The 22,692-nt window shown below is 42.7% G+C and overlaps 1 protein-coding gene across 8 annotated transcripts in view; it reads right to left on the bottom strand.

The window, feature by feature from the left end:
• sdk2b (sidekick cell adhesion molecule 2b) overlaps positions 1-17,858 on the bottom strand; it is a 298,546-nt gene extending 280,688 nt beyond the window's left edge. For all 8 annotated transcript variants that reach the window (XM_013133839.4, XM_013133840.4, XM_020046793.3 and 5 more), the window contains exon 1: positions 16,766-17,858. In XM_013133839.4, the coding sequence (XP_012989293.1) occupies positions 16,766-16,901 (136 nt within the window). In that variant the 5' untranslated portion in view covers positions 16,902-17,858. The remainder of the gene's footprint in view (positions 1-16,765) is intronic.
• Between the last annotated feature and the right edge of the window lie 4,834 nt (positions 17,859-22,692).

Here is a 22,692-nt window from a genome sequence, read left to right as displayed (position 1 = left end):
CAAAATGGCAACAGCTGTTTCCCCTGGTCAGAATTGCGGTGTAATTACGTACGGTAGCATATGGTTATGGCTGATTAATCCAACTAGGGAGATGGAAAGAGAGAGAGGGGGCTCCTTTCTTTTTTGTAGAAGAAGTAAACAGTGAGACAGCATTAGGACTAGTCAATGAATGGATGGGTAATCTAATGGCATGGCAGACAGACAGACAAAGAGACAGAGACCGATGAACAGAGACAGATAAACAGAGACAAACAGAGACAGATAAACAGAGACAGACAGAGAAAGAGAGAGAATACGCAGGGGTGTGGTAATGGGTAGGTAATGAGATGTATATCTGTCTGGTGATCTTTTAAATAGATCAGATCCGTAGCTAGCTACCGGGATTCGTATGCGATGGCTGCGGGTGAATTGATCTTTTGGTAGACAGCTGGCTTCTAAAAAGGAGAATCATGAAGCTAATACAGAAATAAAAAGGCTTTAGAGTATCATCACACTTGGTATATAGCGATTATAGCATATTGCTCAAGGCTTCTAAAACTCTGGGGAATATTTTAATGATCTCTGGTTAGGGATTATTTGTGTGAGCGTGCGCATGTGTGCGTGCATGTGTCTGTGTGTGTGTGTGTGTGTGTGTGTGTGTACAACCTAGCACTCTGGTACCCTACAAACCATGATCTTTTCTGTATTATACTCCCTCATATTAATATAATAGTCTGTTGCACATCTCTAATAGTTGTTATTCATAAAAGGAATTCCATATTGTTTGGTAGCTACTGAAATAAAAAAACGAACACTTATTTTGTCAGAGGAACCTGGTTTGATGTTGACGATTTCTTAACAATTATGGGCAAAATGCTGTGTGAATGAGAACATGCTTTTTACACCATAAAAATGTAGTCTGGGCCATTTTTAAAACTCCCATTTAGGGAGTTATATAAGTAACATGTTATTTATATGTATAAATGCTACTGTATAAGTAGATTCCCTATCATACCTTAGCTAGCCATGAAATTAGAAATATCTTTGGTTGACTTGGGGAAGATATCCACACAAAATGAAAATGTTCAAGGGACCAGTTCAGCTCGACAGCACCCACTTTTCAACCAGTGGCCAAAAATCCCATAATGCATCTTTAAGTGTCAGGACATCAAAAACCTATATAATGTTAAAATCCCTTAATAGGTTTTAACTGAAAGGACTGCAGTTCATGCATGTGTTTGTGTGTCTGCCCATGTGTGTGTTTGTGAGGTACCTCAGCCATGTCCTTACAGCCCTGGGAGAGGAGTGTTTGACAGTATGTCAGGTACATCATAACAGTAAAAAGATCACTTGGCTGCTGACATAACTCACATACACAGCACACAAACACATTCACACACAGAGAACAAGAGACAGGAAGCAACAGCCTCATATACATATGGGTTAGGTAGGCACTGATATGAAAATGATTGGCCAGTACCAATGGCCAATATTTATATAAGATTATCGGCCGATGACGATGCTGTTCCTGATATTTTGTCATTTCGGTACCTGCCTACCGTGGTAGATATTAAATAAAAATGTAGCTTCTGATTATGCTTATAATTTCAACAAATGTTCAGCCAAATTATAATGATTCCAATTATAGTTTTTTTCCTTTTATTCGTCTGATACCCAGCATTACATGTTTTCCTATAATCGTCTGATACTCAGCATTACATGTTTTCCTATAATCGTCTGATACCCAGCATTACATGTTTTCCTATAATCGTCTGATACCCAGCATTACATGTTTTCCTATAATCGTCTGATACCCAGCATTACATGTTTTCCTATAATCGTCTGATACCCAGCATTACATGTTTTCCTATAATCGTCTGATACCCAGCATTACATGTTTTCCTATAATCGTCTGATACTCAGCATTACATGTTTTCCTATAATCGTCTGATACTCAGCATTACATGTTTTCCTATAATCGTCTGATACCCAGCATTACATGTTTTCCTATAATCGTCTGATACCCAGCATTACATGTTTTCCTATAATCGTCTGATACCCAGCATTACATGTTTTCCAATAATTGTCCGATACCTGTTGCTGGCCAATATATCGGTGTACCCGTAACAAGAATGCCTGGATGCACACACACACACACTTACATATACAAACAAACAAACATTCCATCAGGTTTCAGAGATGGCTTCCTAAGCTCCGATCTGATTGCATATTCATTACCAAAACACAAGAAGCTGCATGAGTGAGTCAGGGTTTAAAGGGCCTCCTGAAGCTGTGTCACGCTGGGGTCCATACTCATTAGCATGCCGCCACACTGTGAAACACACGCACACAAACACACACACAAATACACACATGAACACACTCCAAATGAGCATTTTCAAATAATGTACTGAAATACTATTGGGTGTATTTGTTTTTCCCCTCCTTGCCTGCTTTGACCTAAACCTTTTCCAGGACCCTCTGCACAAGGTAAGCAATACGTTCGACCTCATCATTAATAGTGGCTCTTCTCACTGCAGTTCCCTTCCAGGTCTCAAACCACTACAGTACATCCCCCATATCCAAGAGGGATCGGTTCTGCGAACCCTTGCAGATGTGGAAAATCGCGGATAAGTGACACAAATCGCGGATAAGTATTAATTCAACACAATCACATCTAGGAAAACAACATATCGCACGCGTGACCGTTTATTTGCATAATCGTTATGTAATGGACAGTTTACTTTGTATTTTCTTTATATTTGCACCGGATCAACGCTTGGATGGCTGAAATTAGCCCGTTTTTAGAGTTTCGGACTTCTTGAGTTCGCGAATGTGGAAACGGGGGTTTACTGTACTCTGTTTCTCTCCCTCTCCAGTTCCACCTACTCATCCCCACCCATTGTCATCCACCATCACAATCTTCTTTCTCCCACTGCTCTCGTTGTTCTATCCTATATTTTCTCCCATTTGCTAGGTCCTACCTCTTCATGCCTCATCGACCGTCCAGTACCTCCTTTTCTACCGCCTTTGACTCCTTATCTAAAAAAAATGTTCAAGCCGGCTTCATCCTCCATTCCTTTTCAACATTTTGGAAAAGTAAACTTTCTCAGGACCTTTGATCAATTCCCTCCAAACTGCCTTCTCTCCTTCCATATCTGCTGCTAAAGCCACTTTAATCAGTCTAAAATCCAAGCCTCTACCTCCAACCATTGTAAAAACCAAACCCACCTTCTCATCTCTAAACCTTCCACTCTCTTCTGCCTCCAATCCCTCTCTGCAAATGACTTTGTCAATCACTTTCAAAGAAAGGTGGATCATATCCACTCCCCACTTCTGACGCCAAGGGGGCGACATGCTTTTTCTGCGTGCCCAGCAGATATCTGAGAATGGGCCTCCACCTCAAGCTCATCCATAAGAAGAGAAGGGCTACTCTCCCACCCGGGGAAGGTATGCCCTCTCTAAGACCTCTCCATCACAGTCAACAACTCTAGAGTGTTGTCGAGGTGTGACCCTAGTCAACAACCTGTCGGCCTCTGCAAACATTAAAAGTGACCAGCTCCTGCAAGTTCCTGCTCCACAGCATCCGTAAGGCGCGATCTCACAGAGGAAGCTGTTCCTAATTCAGCCACTTGTCATGTGCTGTCTGTCTACTGTAACCGTCTGTTGGCTGGGCTCCCCACTCATGCCGTCAAACCCCTACAACTTCTCCAGAACCCTGCAGCTTGTCTGGTTTTCATCACGTCAGACCCGTCCACACGATTCACTGGCTTCTTCAATTGGTTATTTTGTGGATGGAAAAACATGTTCAGTGTAAACCTAAACCAGACATAATGTGTGTCTAAATAGGCAGCAATATAATACAACCTTTAAGAGCTAATGGTAACCTAAAGAAAAGAAGACAGTTCAAACAGTTATGCAACTGTGGTGGTGTCCATAAAAGCATTGCCACAAAGGTGAAAACGTATGGACCATAAACAATTATTTCTGCAATTTTTCTAGATTGTCAGTGACTTTCCGTAATTTAAACCAATGCTCTTTTGGAAACACTGGTCTGATCTCTATAAAATATATTTTCCAGCGTTGTAGTAAAAACAAGATGGCCGCTATGAGCCAAGGAGCTTCCAGGAAAGGTTTATCCCCAATGACAACACCTAGGTCATACAAAACAACACTTTAAAGTTTAACTAGACTTATACACATGAGCATTCATGAAAGATTATCGACTCTGTGTTAAACATCTGATGTGAACATGTTCACCAGGTTTTATTAAGATCCAAATACCAATTACTGATTTATAGGCAATTATTTGTTAGACTCCGCCCACATGAAAATGAATTGGTTGTAGTCTGGAAAATATATATATCTTAATGCCACTCGCCAAGTTGCATGCAGATCAGTCATTTCATCCCAGAGAAGGGATTTGGGTTTATGTGAGAAAATGTTAATGACATTAAGCGTCCTAGAGGCAAATTTGTTCCTAGATTGGAGACAAACCTACCTACCAAAGATTTCAACTCCACATTACAAGGGGTAAGGGGCATTAGCTTTAGAGAAATACCTAGCATATTTCTAGTTATAGCGCCACCACATGACCAATTGGCATAACATTGCATGAGATAGTATGGCAAGAAAATAATGGTAGAACCCAAAGAATGATAGAACACTTATTACAAAATGTGGTGTAGCAGAATTGTAGGAAATCCAAAAATGTCAAACATTCTGAAACGTTGGGTCTGAAACACCTGCAGGCAGACCTTACAAATTGCCAAGCAGCCTGTCAGGCTAACCACCTAAGACCCATTTTGTTCCACACACACAAACACACACACACACACACAGAGCTGTCACTGATATCATCCTTCTTTCCTTGTCTGCTTAGGTTTGCATAATGGCCCCTCATTCAGGGCATCCATAATCACAATACCTGCAACTCTGGCTTTTCACTAATATCTTCAAAGGTCATCAACCATCTAAACAACAAGTTTAAAGGACATCTAGTTCACTGTATCGAAAAGGTTATAGATTCCCAACAGTAATAAAAGTTGAGGCAAGGCTGGTCCATCCCTGGATGTGAGACTGCATGCTGGTTGAATGTAAGGTTCGAGGTCAAGTAGGAGGCACACTTTCCTTTAGTCTAAATAGATCCTAATGTCCCAGGGCAGATACTTAGGGACATTGCCCTGTTTAGTGTGCCACCTTTCAGACAGGCTGTTAAACAGGTGTCCTAACTGGCTGTGGACAATCTGTTCCCAAGGCCCTTACATTTCCAATCATGGCCACTTAACCAGAACTATCTTCTAACTGGTCTGTTTGTCACTCAATAAGTTTTGTTATGAATGTGCTCAAATGAAAAAAGCTGGAAATCACAGAATCAGGTTGGTTTAGCCACAGGTTCTAATGTTGAGCAAATGTAAGTTCTATTGCAGTTGGTTGCATTCCAATTCTATGAATAGAAAATTAAGCTTGAAGCAACTGAATTTAGAACCCAAAATGTACATTGGCTCAAAAACATCTAAAAACCACCGACATCAACTTCCTGTTTCTAAGTATGCGCAATTATCTGAACAGCTTGTTTTAAAACCGGTGTTACTGTATGTACATTGACTGTTTCATTCTTTTTTGCTGTATTTTTGCACCTGTTACTAAGCTGGCTGTTCCAGATTATATGATTTAGCCTCTATAATAAGACATCCCTACTCAGGCAGTCATTTCTGATGCAGGTTATAGGAGATTAAAAGTTCCCAATTGTTGAAAATCTAATCTCTTGGATGGATTTCAAAATGAATTACACACAACTTTGTCAAAATGCATTGACATTTGGTTTAATGTACAATTGTAAGGCAACCAACTCCGATAGGATTGTAATTTTGCTTAACAAAATGGCATATAGTTTGATTCAACATGAAATTTCATGGCAAACAGCTGTGATATTATTTTAGATTTGCTGAAAAAGATCAAATGGATTTGATTGAATTGGTCTCTGAAGTAGACATGAACAGGTAGACTAAAGATTTGTATGAAAATCTAATGAAAACACAATGAATGGTTGTGTTCATGCAACACTAAAACAGTTTTCATACAATTAGTTTAATTAAAAAATATACTGCTTGGGCAAGCTCAATTACACAATAGAGACCCATGGAATGTCACTGTATAATATACTTTCCCCAGAGTTGCTTGTTATCTACAAGCAGAGCAGGAACTGTGCATAGAGAATAAACACGTGTGCGAAATCCATCCACACACATGCAGGTGCTTTTGATCTAACAGACAAAAGCTGAATACATTTTCCAATCTACAGCCACAGTCTTAAAGAGCACACCTGTGATTTCCAGTGACATCATCTGTGATGTTTGCCAAAACGACCTTCCATTGCTTTCTTTTATTTTTCCCATTACATTTAAAAAAGTCTGTGAGAAGAACCTTGATGTCAAGACAGACTGAAGGAAGTTGTAAGGTGTCTGCTCTTAGAGATGGAACGACTAAGGGGGTACCGGAATGCAGTGTCTCTCTACGCTCCTACCTTACCAAACAGGGCTCAATAGCCATATACAAAAAAATAGACAACCGTTTTATGTTTCAGCCATGATCAAGTCTGGCCCTTAGTGTGGTTGAAATACTGTAGATCTGTATGAGGTTGATGGAGAATGAACATTTAAATACACTACAAACAGTGCTGCAGAAAAACACAGAAACTCCCCTGATCAAATACTTCAAAGGCTAAAGTCTCCCACCTGTAAATAGCAGCACACAAAGAAACACACCACAGTTTACGGATCAATCAATGAAAACACATGCACACATACATACACACACAGACACAACAGCAAAGTTATTTATGGGTAAGTAATCTAGCTCAAAAGCTTTGGCGTAGGGAAGCTTAATCAAGTAGGCCATTAAAAGACTGTGAAAGCCTATGTGGAAAAAAGCAGTTCAACCATAGCATGACATATATATTATATTCGATTATAACCTGAAGGTCTTATTACTCATATGACGGCTGCTCAACTAGGGACCATACCATCCATTTCACCAAGAGTAACCAGCCAACAATCACAACCAACCTGTTATTCATACAAACTTACTAAAGCCAGGAGATGCTGGCTGACAGGTTACAATAAGCAGCAGCAGACCATCCAAAATGAAGTCTGTGATGCGACAGGCCACAGACCCTGGAGTGTTTTGTTCTGGTCAGGGGTGGGGGAAAGCATGCAGAAACTGACAGGCTGCCCAATGGGTGGCCTTGGTAGGTCTCAGTCTGCCAGACCAGAAAAAAGGGCCCAGTTATAGCCAGGGAAGGAAAACAGTAACCCGAAAATATACATTAATGTATACATAAAGTGTGCCCTATCTGCCCCAGTAAATGTATCACACTATATAGGCATTAGTGTGCAATTTGGGACATAGGCTGTTCCCTCCCACTCAAGGTAGACCCCAAATTAGTGGTAGATGTAGGCCCATGTTTTAGAACTGAAGCAGTCTATATGCAAATAAGGCTGCCCAGGTTTGTGGCATCTTACAGGTCTGTTGCTACTACACACAGCCCAGACTGACAAAGACTGCAAGCAGGAGCACAGCTAAGTGGGACAAAATAATTGTATCTTAAAAAGTAGCTTGTTTTGTTTGAGCTCCAGCCGTCACTTTCAGTGTGGGTTATTTGGTTATATAACAGATCGGAACACAGAGTCAGAGCATCTCAAACAATGAAACAAGAAGTCATGGATGACCACTTAAGAGTTTGTAGAGACTCACATGAAAGAGTAAATGTCCTATTGGTTAGAGTGTTGGGCCATGAGTTAAAGGTGGCTGGTTTGTATCCTCAATCATCCCAAGAAATATGTCATTATGCAAGAATCTGGTGAAAAGTTAGTCGTTGTCCTCTTGCGTAAGGCACTTCATCCAAATTTCTAATGGTAGTCGCGCTGGATAGAACTGTCTGCTGAATTACTTAAACAGTCTGTGGACTACTCATCATTCTCATATGTGAGGTAGGATAGAACAAAAACCTTTGTTTTTGCAAAAATGAAACTCCAGTAAATGAAAAGTGTACATCCCTACTGAAAGGACAAGTCTTCTCCTTAATGGTATGCAGCTATTTATACGAGATGAAAAGGGGAAATGAGTATGGCATCCTGGCATTTAAACCATATACAATTTTCTAAATGTCACATACACTAGCTATAAACTTTCTATTTTTACACGCCCAAACAGCCTTCTACTTAAAACGCAAGTAAGGGGAACCGGACACGGACATAATCTTATCTCAGTCAGCTGCAAAGTATTAAAGCCAGAATAGGATTTAGGTTTAAGCCTCAAATCCCCCTCAAAACAAACATATGCTAAATGTTTTCTTATTTCAGAGGGAAGCATACCTTTTAGTATATGGCAGTTAAGCTCTGATAACGCAGGGGTGTAGAGAGACACTAAGAATTCCTGTACTGCGCTAATGTTTGACCCATTTTCTTTTTTCATTTTTTGTTTGTTTCTTGTGCAAGTGTGTGAGTTTGACAACTGTTCGGCGTGTACTCATCCCCTGAAACGTCATTTTCTCGTCCGTGCACCCTGGCCTGTTAGCCGGTGAGAAGACCCTGAGGACAAGTGGGGGGACAGAGAGGTCAACCCCCGGCCAACGAGACCCCCCCCCCCCCACACTCCCCTCTGGAACCCGGGCTGCAGCCCCAATCGACGGGGAGTTCAATCAGAGGGTGAGAGGCTGTGGCTTGGCCAGTCGAAGCACCGTACATGAGAGTCCTAGATACGCTACATCACAGGGGACAGTTGTTAGGCACACCATGTGCCAAATGCTTTATTGACAGAGCCCTTGAACACACACTGTTTAGCCTGGAGAGGCCATTTGAAGAGTATGTGTGTATTTTAACCTGCGTGTGTGTGTGTACCCGCCAAAGGGTGCATTTCGGTGTGTGTTTGCACGTTTGCGTATCGAATGCATGCCTCACTTGTGAATTATTATACAGCACTCGATTAAGCTCAACAGGCCGCCCCCCACGGCGCCTATAATATAGTACAAGGCATTTCCTCTGCCCTAATGATTCCATAGACTCCTCCTTTATACTTCCTTCAATTAGACAGCACTACAGAGGGAGGCAGAGGGAGTGAAAAAGAGATAGGAGAGATAGACAGGAGGATAGAGACACAGGAGATAAAGAGGAAACAATAGGACCAGGGTTGAACGGTGAAGACAGCAGGTGTGCTCCTCTGAAAGGCACATCCATTTGTGCGTGCAAGTGTGCAAATACTTTAATAAGTGCATTATTCTGGGTTAGTGTAAGTGGATGAACAGTAAACATGCACAGAATGTCAATATCAAAAAAACACTCAATAATGATGGCATTCCCCACAGAAGAAAGGTGTTGCATCCCTCCAAAATGTTCAGAGACTCATAGACTCTACGCCGAGGCACATTGAAACTGTTCTGGAGGCTTGTTGTGGCCCAATTAAGACACTATAAGTTGGTGTTTCCTTAATTTTGGCAACTACATCTACTTGCATGTTTGGGAACTGTTGAAAGTTATTAAGTGGATTTTGGACAGCTACGTGGGAGGCAAGGCCACAAGAAAAAGCAGTCAAAGTTTGAAATCGGTTAACAGGCTGCAGGGTTGAAGAGGGCTGAGGAGGAAACTTCTATGAAGTCATTCCTATTCATGAGCATTACCTGATCTAATCGCCCTGAGGCTTTGCCCCTGGCCACAGCCAGTTCACAAAAGGGGCCAGACCACCTCCAAGTCCCCCCGCAGGGCAGGGCAGGCAGGCAGTGCCATGTGTGTGGGATGAGTCATGGAGACTGAGGAGACAGGATAAAAAGTGACCAAGTCATCCAGAGATGTCCGTGGGGCAAACGCGAAAAGAAACTTGATCGATAACACTTTTGTGAAGCCAGCCAACCCCTGGGGTGTTTTCTTTAACTCCATCAGAGCTTCAAGGTTGTTGTTTCTCTTCAGCATGTGTATCTTTTTCCAAGGCAAAATCACCAGAGCTCAAGGCCAGGGGTATTTTTTTTATTTTTATTAGGCTAAAACTGGGGCCATTGTTCCGAGAGTTCCAGAAAGTCAGTAGAACATGACCATGAGCTGACCTCCTCCCTAGAATGTTAAACAATCTTGCTGCTGGTGCTATTGTGGTAATGTCTCCTTTCACCTGTTTTCTCCAGTTGCCTACTCAACAGTCAGTCTCATAACTGCTGACCAAGGTAGGAAACCAAAATCTCACACAGAACTGAGACCTTGATGATAACATGTAGCTTTCGTAACATACCGTGGTTTGTTACTGGCAAGGCGGCATGTGTCCTGACAGTCTCCGGCTACCTCCTACAAAACAGCAAATGTCTTCATTCTACTGGGTTGCACTCGCAAAGAAAGAGCCTATGCAAGTTGTCGTGATGTCTAGCTAGCCGTGCATACTGTCCAATGACCCTGTGCTTAGACCTACTGTAAACAAAGTCAAACTGAACAAAGCTTCAAGTCTTCAACGCTCAAGGCCACACACATCAACATGAAAGATTATGGACAGCATACAAATGTTCATTTAGGGCCATCTAAAAATGACCCCAATTCTAAACATCCCTAGCACGAGGGGGCCGGGAGATGGAGTGTCAGGCTTTCATATCCCCCAGGAAGTGGATGATGCATCCTTTCTCTCATCCTCGTCTCTCATCACCATACGCATTGACACTAATCTGAATGGGACTCCTTCATTCCTTCACCCAGAGAAGGGCCTTTCTCAATCTAACTCTCTGGTGACATCCATGTACAAATCTCTCTCCCTCACTCCCTCTCCCCAAAACACCCAAAGTCTAACAGTAAGTCAGTCAGGCTAATCTGCTCTAATGTTGAGTGATTTATAAGTGCATGCTAAACATGCCATTCCAGTTGAGTTCTCGCCTGCTGCCGTGCATTCCAAAATAGAAATACTGTTAAAGAAGACATGCAGCAGGAGACCGGAGCCCATTGTCTCTACAAGGCCCGGTAAAAGGGAAGGATCAAGAATAGAAACATACTTCGAGTGGGATATGCCGTAGCTATAAATGTCAGATCTGGCACAATAGCCAGGGTGAGCACGGTCGGGGTGTATTCTGTCAGCCTAGTTTATTTAGGGATAATGTTATCGGAGCTAGGCTTATACAAATCAGCATGCCATGGAGGGCTTTGAGCGTGCTCCATGGGTCCCTTCACTCTGAACACAAATCCAGCAGACAATATTTAGGAGGAATGAACAATATTTAGATTGACTGCCAATGTCAATGCATTAGTTTAGCTTTGAGAGTTCTAAGGATGCTGATGAGAATATTATTTACTGAAACTGATAACGATATAACACAATCGGCCGATGCCAACATCTGTAAGTCGTCAGTTTCGTAACATGTGTACTCTGGCATAAAAAATATAAAAATATTGCTTCTAATTTCTACAAATGCAAATTCAATCATACAAAAGTTATATTCCTAATAGGGCAGTCAAAATGAACACGTCAATAAAAAATGCTTAACAACAATTATTTTGTCGTCGTTAATGCATTTTTTGGAGCCTCCGGACCATAGTTAGTGTTTAACTTAAGCGAGAGCTGTCACTTATTAATATGCAACAGTATACAGGTAACTTTATTTGACTAGGCATTCATGTCATGTGAATCCTGCTGTTAAACGGATTCACGTCTGTGTATCCTGCTGTTAAACGGAGCGCTTACGCTTTCAACGACAACATGCCGTTTACGTGTGAACAAGGTGTAACCCCACGTTAGTACTCATACGTTAAAACACAATCTGCGCTGCTCCAAGTTGGGATATCTAAAAGAACAGCCATGCCTCTCCTCTGACCCTTTCCTGACCCTCTGAAACTGATCCCTAGACACTGTGTGTGCACGAATCCACCTGTTAACCTTGCTTTTAGCAACTTAATGACCAACTTAATGAGAGTATGAGAGGCTATTGAGGGACAATTTGGCACCCCCAAATCAATTGAGGAACTATCTAATAATGTGGGGCCCTTATCCACAAATGTGCATCCCCTTGCAAGAACTGTAGGTGTTATATTTGATTCAGAATTAAAATCTGATAAATTAATTGCCAAAAACTAAAACCCTTCCTCTCTCTTAAGGACTTGGAGATTGTTATACATGCATTTATATAATCTCAAATTGACTATTGCAATTCATTGTACTCTGAAACTTGCTGTTTGTCCAGAATGCGGCTGCTAGATTATTGACTGGTACCAGGAAGAGCGACCATATCTCCCTGATATTGTCCTCTCCCCTGGTTACCAGTCAAACATAGAACAGATTTTAAGGTGCTGTTACTTGTTTTTAAGGCATTACATGAATTGGCTCCATTGTATATTTCAGATCTCCTTAAGTGATATCATGCTTCCAGGCCAATTAGATCATCAAATCACTTCCTTTAAGTCATTCCACAGTCTTGGATGTAAACAAAAGGTGATTGCGCCTTTTTCGTTTGTGGCCCCCAGGCTGTGGAATAAACTGCCCATCATTACCTGGTCATCCCCCACCACCAAGACATTTAAGCCTCATCTTAAAACACATTTTTATTCTTTGGCATTAAAGATTAGGGACATCCCTGCTTAACTGTCTTGTTTCAGTTTATTCTTTTTGCATAACTTTGTACAGCACTTTGTTCAGCATTGGTTGTTTTTAAATGTGCTTTATAAATAAATTGACTTGACATAATACATTTGCAATTAATCGCAATTAACTACAGACGTTTATGCGATTAATCGGGATTAATTATTTTAATAGTTTGACAGCACTAATTTCTATATAATTTAATAACAAAAGACCATAACAAAAATAAGCTAAATTATTTGAAAATATATAAATTATTTGATAATAAAATAAATACACATTCTCTTTCTATAATTGTAAATTATACAATGTCTGGAAATAAATGTAATAAATAAGGTATTAGATTTCATAAAAACACCCGGGGCTGTACCGTCTACATATCAACTTGGAGGGGACAATTACATGAACATTTCTTTCAAGCAATTCCTGAGGGGGACACCAAAAGTAGTGCTGTAATACTGTTTTAGTTTGTGCCATCATTTTCCTTACTACTGTATCTCTGCAAATTCAGCAATTGTGTGTGTGAACTCTACCAGCACAAAACAAACTGACTGGATTAACCTTGTGTTAGCTACGTGCATGGAGCGCCTTTCAGATGGTTCACACGGACACAAATGGTTGACAGTCACCTTGCCAGCTATGGAACACTACATACTGTACATTGCATTGCATGCTTCTCTCATTGACTCAAATTCAAACAGCTGAAAACACTGATTGATGTTACTGTAGCTAACTAGCAAATGTCCGCTAACCACTAGCTAACCAAGTGTGACCTGTAATTCAATGCAGTGAAAATGAAGACTGGTGACGGTTATTAATGTGGTAATGGTGGAAGTAAAGAAATGTCTAACATCCTTTGTTTGAGCTACTTACTGAAAGTCAGCCACCAACAGGTGGGCAGGGGGTCGCAATCTTTTGAAACTCAGAAATGCGCTATTAAATGTCCATAATCAGAACGTTTTTTAATTGTGTGATATAAATATTATTAAAATGACATAGTGTTGCTTACAGTGATTTATTCGGGGGGACAAATGCTATTTTTCCCAGGATGAGAGGCTCCAAACTATTATTTTCTTTTGGTACATTGTCTCATCTCTCATCTCATTTTACGGTCTCCCACAAAATCTGAAGAGAATTTTGCACAATTGGATAAACCCAAATGTTTTACTAAATAATGCTTGTCATTACTATGCTTCAGTCATCTCTGATGTAAGCTGTTCTGCACTATCTAAGGGAAACAGACACACACCCCTCCATATATTAAGACAAAGGCTGGCAGTCCAGAGTCACAGTGCTCTGCTCAGCTTGCCCCTTAATGCCCTTAAATCATTGGAGGGAAAAGTCCCGGAACACTGGTCAAAATGCGTTCAACGATCAGTGCTGCACTCCAAGAGAGTATGAATAGTGTCCAATTAATTCCTGGAGGTTTTGACCCCTGAGTGAATCCATAATGAAAGTTAGGCAGAGCATGCAATGCAACTAGAGATAGATAGATCTTACCTAGCTACACCATCTCCCTTTACATATGCATGTGTGCATTCATGTGTATGCACACACAGACACACACACACACACACACACACTCACACACATAATGTGAAAAGTGACAATGTCAGGATTGTTAATCCTGTGATGCGTAAATGATCAATCCTCAGTAAATGTCGGAGGGAAAGGATCTGCACTCATGAATGATGGATATACGTATATAGCTGCTTGCCATATCTTAGAAAACCTGTTTATTTTCTTCAACACTACATCCCAAATGGTACCCTACTCCCTTTATAGTGCACTACTTTTGACCAGGGTCTGTAGGGCTCTGGATGAAAACAAGCGCCCTATGTAAAGAAAACGGTGCCATTTGGAACACAGGTCCAGTCTCTCCTCTCCATTGTATTATATAGTGAGACAGTTCTGCTGAGAGGTAATGCAGCTCATCCCTTACTGCAGCAGAAATACCTGAATCACAATTACCTTTCCATACTGCTCCAGTGGCGGCTCTGCTAGCTGCAGCCACAAGCAGGGGAGGTGGAGGAAGGATAAAAGAAGAGGAGGATTTGCCCAAAGGACACACTAAGCTTTTGAATGCACTCTCAATCTCTCTCTCTCTCTCTCTCTCTCACAAACCAATTCAAACAGTAATCTGGCTCTGTGGAGGCACCCAATGTTAAAGAACAACATCAAAAAAAGTCACAGAAAAATTGAAAGCCTGCATGACCAGTCTGATCCATTTACAGAAACAATATCAGGGTGTGTATGAAGGTGAGGGGTGCTTGGGGGGTTGGGGGAGGGGGGCAACAGCTACATAACGATCATACTGTTGCCTATCTCCTTCGCTCTTTATATGATTAGGGAAATGCTGTGAAGGAACAGGCCTCCACACTCTCAGGAGATTAAGTCGAGGCTAAATAACTATTCAGATTCAAATGAATTTATGCTCTTGCCACCCAAGTGGCTTCTTTAAATAAATGCGCAGTGAAAGTGTCTACCCCTTTGAGGACATCAACTCCGGTGGGTGAAAATGTACCACAAGTGGCTGTAACTCTGTGAGAAAATAGGGATGAATAATTTATTGACACACACACGGATGCACACAAGCACACACCACAGACACACAACCCAAGTCTCTCTGGTTTGTGTAGAATCTACAACTTCACATTCCAGTACATGTTTGCCTTGTTAGTAAATTAGTAATATCAGCATGTGTTATATATGTGCTTATTTACAGTGGCGTGCCAGTTATGCAAACACTTATCGTGTTGTGCACACAACATGATTAATTAACTAAGACTCATTAATTAAATTAGCCTTTTTCACAGCTGGGCATCTAATGTCAAATTCATAGTGAGTGTTCAAACATCAGAATAATATATACCATGACTTAAACAGTTTGGAGTAATGTCTCTTTTACTTCAATTAATAGCATTACCCTCTAAATGCTTGTGTCAAAAACAGTACTTCAGGGTCAGCATAGCAACTCTGCCGCACTAGGAAAATACTGTCCTGTCATTACATATCAGCGAGAGAGACAGAGCAAGAGGGGGAGTTGGTGAGCGAGAGAACGACAATAAGAGAGACACAGAGTGAGATAGGTGCTCCCTGAACCCATTAGACATGGTATAATAAGAAGATGGCAATCCTAATTCCTAACTGGGCTTAAAATGTGTTCAAACTTTTTATAGTGTGGCTGTGTGGTGTAACATTGTAATGACATTCCAATCAGATGTATCATCCTGCTACTCCATAATGATTGGGGGTTGAATTCCTGCATCCAACGGCATCTCTTCCACTCCTTCTCTGTCTCCTGTTTGTTGACTGACTTTATTGAAATCATATTTGCTAACTGTCTTTATGGAAAGAATAAAGACAGTCGACAAATTATTGAAAAAAAACAAGGCGGAAATCACTTTCATTACCTGACTGTACGAGAGACACTTTTGATGCTAAACCCAAACATTGTTTTCACAACCCTTTACATTAACCCCCCACCCCCCAAACAGATCTGAGGTAGGGTGGGCAGTTTTACATGGTTTCATTAGCATTCACAATTGCAGTGTTCTGAGTTATTCGATTACAATAGTAATATAGGCTAGTAGTACTGCCTTCAGGGTCCACTTAGAGCCTACAGCATGAGGAGATCGGAATAATGAATTCACATTGTTCCAAGAAAGCACCAAATGGCAAGGGCACATATTGTAATAAGCGACCATTAGGGGGCTCCCAACCCAAAAATAAATATACAGTAACATGAAGGAAATTAAAAGTTTGGGTCTATGATTAGTATTGAGAATAAAGTAGTGGAATAAAGGCACAATTTCAAAAAATAAATAAATATATATATATATCACAATTTTTGACTTGTTAGTTTGTCTAGCCAGTTATCCAAACTTGTAGTTATAATGGCCAATTACCAAACAGGCGTATATGATATAGGCCCCGACCTTAAGGGGGCCCCATTGAGTTTGGTAGTTGTTCTATTTCTTAATAAGATTTTGTATTAATTTGGCAATTCATGGCGAAATGGGTGGAAAATTGCCCCATGGCAAAATATATTAATGCAATAAACGTGTTCTAAAGACACAACATTTTATCTTTGTCTCATTGCAAAATGTGCAGAATTGGGAGGATTTTTTTTATCAGAACAAAGTCTAGCCTAGGGACTTCAAATGGCCGGTGCTGAACATAGTTCTCTTACCTTGGGCTGTTGTGTAGTGGATAAACAGAGAAAACAATAAAATCCACGAGACGCGCCACCTCAGTCCGGTTGAGTCACCGACCATGGTGCACAGCTGGGCTAAATGCGCAACGTGTGTCCGGCAGGCTGGATACATGCTGGTCCGTGGTGTTTTCTGAAAAAGTCCTCCCGGAGTTCAGTCCTCTCAGTGGGGTCGCAGAAGCCGGCAATCTTCGGGTCTCTGTGCGCTTGAGCGAGACAGAGCGGTCTAGTAAGAGCCAACTGTTCCTACCAAAGGAACGGTATATGGAACAGATGAATTGAAAGCACGAACGGTCACGGATATGACTGAATGAAGAGAATAAATTCCAACAATAATAAACCCATATAGGCAATTACGCGGCCACTGAATTAAATGCTTCTCTTTTAGACTATTCTCTTTTGGTTAAAAATAGGAACATATTCTTCACGGCAACAGCCTAGCCAGAGTATTAGTTTTTAAATTATATTCTAGCCAACACTGGCAATCGTGACTTTCAATCTGTCATGAAAGGAGGTAAATCAATTTTTATTTAGGAATAGAATTGAAGAAAACCGCCTAATCCAATTTGGGTTCCTTTGAGAAATGCCGTTTCAGATTGCATAGCAGTTGATTCGTAGTCCGTTGAAATCTCACTGCACCTGCATCAGGGCAAGTTGAAATCATAAAATGTTAATATCCTATACTATTACTTCAATAACAATACTAGTCCAGTTTCCATAAAAGTTCTTCATATGAAGTTTATCCTTTTTCTGGTGATTTTCGAAAAGATATTCTCTTTGGTCCAACTGAAAGAGTGAACGACGGAGAGCCGTCTTGCTCCCTGAATCCGTTACGTACTAAAGCAACACGATGCTCTCGGCTTGAGTGTCCAAAGTTTCCAAAGCCAATTCCCACGTTAAGGGAATTCCTTTGGTAGAAGCTAAACGTTAACTCAGTGGTAGTGGTAAATAGCTCGTGAAACAGGGAAAAGGGGAGTGGGAAAGTAACTTAAAATAATGACTGTATCATACAGTGTCTTCCGCGCTGGAACAGGAGCCTGGTCTTTCGATGTGTTTTGAGGGGAGCGTCCACGGTTCCTTCTGAGAATCATTTGTAGAACTGTCTGACCGTCTGCTTTCTACTTGCCGTTCTATGGGAGTGTAGCAGGTTGCCACCACGCGGCGGAGCGCAATAAAGCATCCATTACCAAGCGACAGCGAACAGCCCATTACTGCATCAAGCCCTCTTAACACAAAATAGCTAAATGTGCCTTGTAAATGTGTACGTTTTTTTCTTAAGCCACCCTTTACAAAACGTTTTCCGAATTAGAAGTCACTGACATCATCCACACTTCAAAGCGCATACTGAGGCACATCACTATCCTTATGGAAATAGAAATACTCATACTTTCTGTGTGGGACTTGATAAATTATGATAACTGAACAGCTCTCTTGAATATTCAAATGTGACTTTAACACATCCACTGTGCTAAGAGTGTGATTCACATGGTTATCCAGATGAGACAGATGACAGCCAAATGAGTGAGACGAAATGCCAACCAGAGACTTGCTGACTGGCAGTCACTGCATTGAATACAGGTGGCACAATGACAGGTATTAGGTGAGACTCATGCATATGGATGATAGCGTGTGTGTTTGTTTAGGTGTGTGTGCGTGTTCCTACGTGTCGAGAGAAAGAGAGAGTATGTATGACACAGCAAATATGCTGTATGCACTGTATTTAGAATGAGGCTATTCTCCACAGGGGAATCAGTTAGGACAGTAAGGTGTTTTAGTGACGAATTCCATCTGAGCCACAAACCACTATTGTTTTCTAACTGCCTCTGATCCTGGAAAATGGGAGACCTTAACAGGAGGAACTTAATAATAACACATTTAATGTCAGTGAAAACAAAGGAGTGCATTCCTTCCCAGGGATTCCCCATGACCTAGTTTATGTATTTATTTATTTTTTAAGTACTTGGAGTGCAATGCCTCCACGTCGAAAGTGTGTGATTATTTTAAACCCCCCCAGAGTAGATATTGAAATTAAGCTGTTTGAAACTCTCATTTTAAAGGAAAGTTGTTTTCTTATTTAGCTATTAAAGTGTATCATAATGCAGGGATGAGCAACAGTTTGTGATTCTGATATGAGAAATAGCATTGAAAATAAATGAATATTTTGTTTAGATATAGTTTTTTGTAAAAATAATTAAATAAAAACAAAAGACTATAATGATAAATATAAATATAGGACAGTAAAATCACCTGGATATCGGATCATAAATTAGTTAATTCAGAAAATATGTTCCCACAAAGTATTCCCACAATAAAAAAGACAAGGTGATTGTGTCCAAAAGTAATCAGTGTTTTAAATTACTGTTATTTTCAAATACAATCACATTTTTATTGCTTTCAATACAGAGTACAAATAAATGTGTATAATTATGGTAATCATTTTCCAACCCCTCAAATATCACCTCCAAACAAATCGTCCTGAGGTTGAATCTAATTGCATTCCCCTGCTGAGTTTCCCCCTATTTTCCATTTTAGATGCCCAATGCAGTAGCTATTCCAAATCTACCAGGTGTTAACAAGTAGTGTAGTGGTAAAGTGTAGTGGTATTCTTGAGTCCGACAAGATTCTCTCCACGATTCAGGCAAACTTAGGAGCTGGCCATAGGTGTATCTTAGTATCTCTAAAGCTATTAAACATGCAATATCTGCTCTAAAAGCAGTATTGTGCCTTTGACTCTATCAACAGTTGAATCCCTATCAGTAGACAATGCAACCAAAGGTTCTCAGAACACTGTATAGTCTAGTTTGAAAACAATATCACTGACCCTGTTCAATGTGTCATGTCTGAGGGCCTGCTGTCCAGCATTCTGGTGGTAAATATTGTTCAGAGGCAGAGCTTCAAGGGGTGTGGGCCCAAAAGAACGTTTGTGATATAAATGGCATTTTACCCATGGTTTATATCATGTTCGTCTGATTGGTTTCACACATACAGTGCCCCCCCCCCCCCCACCACTAATATTGGCACTCTAGGTAAATATGAACAAAATGGCCTGTGTCTTTCCTGTTCATCCTCAAAGTCTTTCCATCCATCCATCCATCCATCCATCTTCTTCCGCTTATCTGGGGCCGGGTCGCGGGGGCAGCAGTCTATGCAGAGATGCCCAGACTTCCCTCTCCCTAGACACTTCCTCCAGCTCTTCCGGGGGGACACCGAGGCGTTCCCAGGCCAGGTGCAGAAGCTGCACCAATCTGTCTGTCAATCTCCCGTTCCATCTTTCCCTCACTCGTGAACAAAACACCTAGATACTTAAACTCCTCCACTTGAGGCAGGCACTCTCCACCAACCTGAAGTGGGCAAGCCACCCTTTTCCGACTGAGGACCATGGCCTCGGATTTGGAGGTACTGATTTTTAACCCCACCGCTTCACACTCGGCTGCAGACCATTCCAGTGCATGCTGAAGGTCCTGGTTTGAAGGGGCCAACACAACAACATCATCCGCAAAGAGCAGAGACGAAATCGTGTGGTCCCCAAACCTGAAACCCTCCGGCCCCTGGCTGCGCCTTGAAATTCTGTCCATAAAAATTACGAACAGAACCGGCGACAAAGGGCATCCCTGCCGGAGTCCAACATGCACTGGGAACAAGTCTGACTTACTGCCGGCAATGCGGACCAAGCTCCTGCTTCGGTCGTACAGGGACCTGACAGCCCTTAGCAAAGGACCCAGCACCCCATATTCCCGAAGCACCCTCCACAGGATGCCGCGAGGGACACAGTCGAAGGCCTTCTCCAAATCCACAAAACACATGTGGATTGGTTGGGCAAACTCCCATGAACCCTCCAGCACCCCGTAGGGGGTATAGAGCTGGTCCAGTGTTCCACGGCCCGGACGAAAACCACACTGTTCCTCCTGAATCCGAGGTTCTACTATCGGCCGTATTCTCCTCTCCAATACCCTGGCATAGACTTTCCCGGGGAGACTAAGAAGTGTGATCCCCCTGTAGTTGGAAAACACCCTCCAGTCCCCCTTCTTAAAAAGAGGGACCACCACCCCGGTCTGCCATCCCAGAGGCACTGTCTCCAACCGCCACGCGATGTTGAACAGGCGTGTCAACCAAGACAGCCCCACAACATCCAGGGACTTGAGGTACTCAGGGCGGATCTCATCCACCCCCGGTGCCTTGCCACCGAGGAGTTTCTTGACTACCTCTGTGACTTCAGCCCGGGTGATGGACGAGTCCACCTCTGAGCCCTCATCCTCAGCTTCCTCAATGGAAGACGTGATTGCAGGATTGAGGAGATCCTTGAAGTACTCCTTCCACCGCCCAACGTCATCCCCAGTTGAGGTCAACAGCTGCCCACCTCTACTGTAAACAGAGTTGGTAGGGCACTGTTTCCCTCTCCTGAGGCGCCAGACGGTTTGCCAGAATCTCTTCGAGGCCAGCCGATAGTCCTTCTCCATGGCCTCACCGAACTCCTCCCAGGCCCGAGTTTTTGCCTCCACAACCACCCAGGCTGCAGTCCGCTTGGCCTGCCTGTACCCGTCAGCTGCCTCAGGAGTCCCACAAGCCAACCAGGCCTGATAGGACTCCTTCTTCAGCTTGACGGCATCCCTTACTTCCGGTGTCCACCACCGGGTTCGGGGATTGCCGCCTCGACAGGCACCGGAGACCTTACGGTCACAGCTCCGAGCGGCCGCTTCGACAATGGCGGTGGAGAACATGGTCCACTCGGACTCAATATCTCCAGCCTCCCTCGGGATCCAGTCAAAGCTCTGCTGGAGGTGGGAGTTAAAGATCTCTCTGACAGGAGACTCGGCCAGACGTTCCCAGCAGACCCTTACAGTACGCTTGGGCCTGCCGAGTCTGTCCAGCTTCCTCCCCTGCCATCGGATCCAACTCACCACCAGGTGGTGATCAGTTGACAGCTCTGCCCCTCTCTTCACCCAAGTGTCCAAGACATACGGCCGCAGGTCAGATGAAATGACTACAAAGTCGATCAACGACCTACGGCCTAGGGTGTCCTGGTGCCATATGCACTGATGGACACCCTTATGCTTGAACATGGTGTTCGTTATGGACAAACTGTGACTAGCACAGAAGTCCAATAACTGAACACCGCTCGGGTTCAGATCAGGGGGGCCGTTCCTCCCAATCACGCCCCTCCAGGTGTCACTGTCGTTGCCCATGTGGGCGTTGATGTCTCCCAGTAGAACGATGGAGTCCCCAGTCGGAGCACTTTCCAGCACCCCTCCCAGAGACTCCAAGAAGGTCGGGTGCTCTGCACTGCCATTCGGCCCGTAGGCACAAACAACAGTGAGAGACCTATCCCCGACCCGTAGGCGCAGGGAAACAACCCACTTGTTCACCGGGTTAAACTCCAACACATGGCGGCAGAGCTGGGGCAAAGCAAATCCACAACAGCCCGCCGCCTCTCACCATGGGCAACTCCAGAGTGGTGAAGAGTCCATCCTCTCTCAAGGAGTGTGGTTCTAGAGTCCAAGCCGTGCGTGGAGGTGATCCCGACTATCTCTAGTCGGAACCTCTCAACCTCACGCACGATCTCAGGCTCCTTCCCCGCCAGCGAGGTGACGTTCCACGTCCCTAGAACTAGTTTCCGAGTACAGGGATCGGGTTGTCGAGGCCACCAATAATGTGAAATAAATATTTATTGGCACCCCAATACATTATTATCTGTAAAATACTGATGAGCCGAAATATTATGATTGTTCCTCTGCATGCTGCCAAAAACAGCACCAACCTGCTGAGCCATGGACTCTACAAGACCCCTGAAGGGGTCCTGTGGTATCTGAAACTATCACATTAGCAGAATAGCCTTCAAGTCCCGTAAGTTGCGAGGTGGAGCCTCCGTGGCTCCAACACATCCCACAGATGCTTAGTTGGATTGGGAT

This window comes from Esox lucius, chromosome 5 (genome assembly GCF_011004845.1).
Source record: "Esox lucius isolate fEsoLuc1 chromosome 5, fEsoLuc1.pri, whole genome shotgun sequence".
NCBI lineage: Eukaryota > Metazoa > Chordata > Actinopteri > Esociformes > Esocidae > Esox > Esox lucius.
The sequence above is the reverse complement of the archived record's forward strand: the minus strand, read 5'-3'. Positions and strand labels throughout refer to the sequence as shown.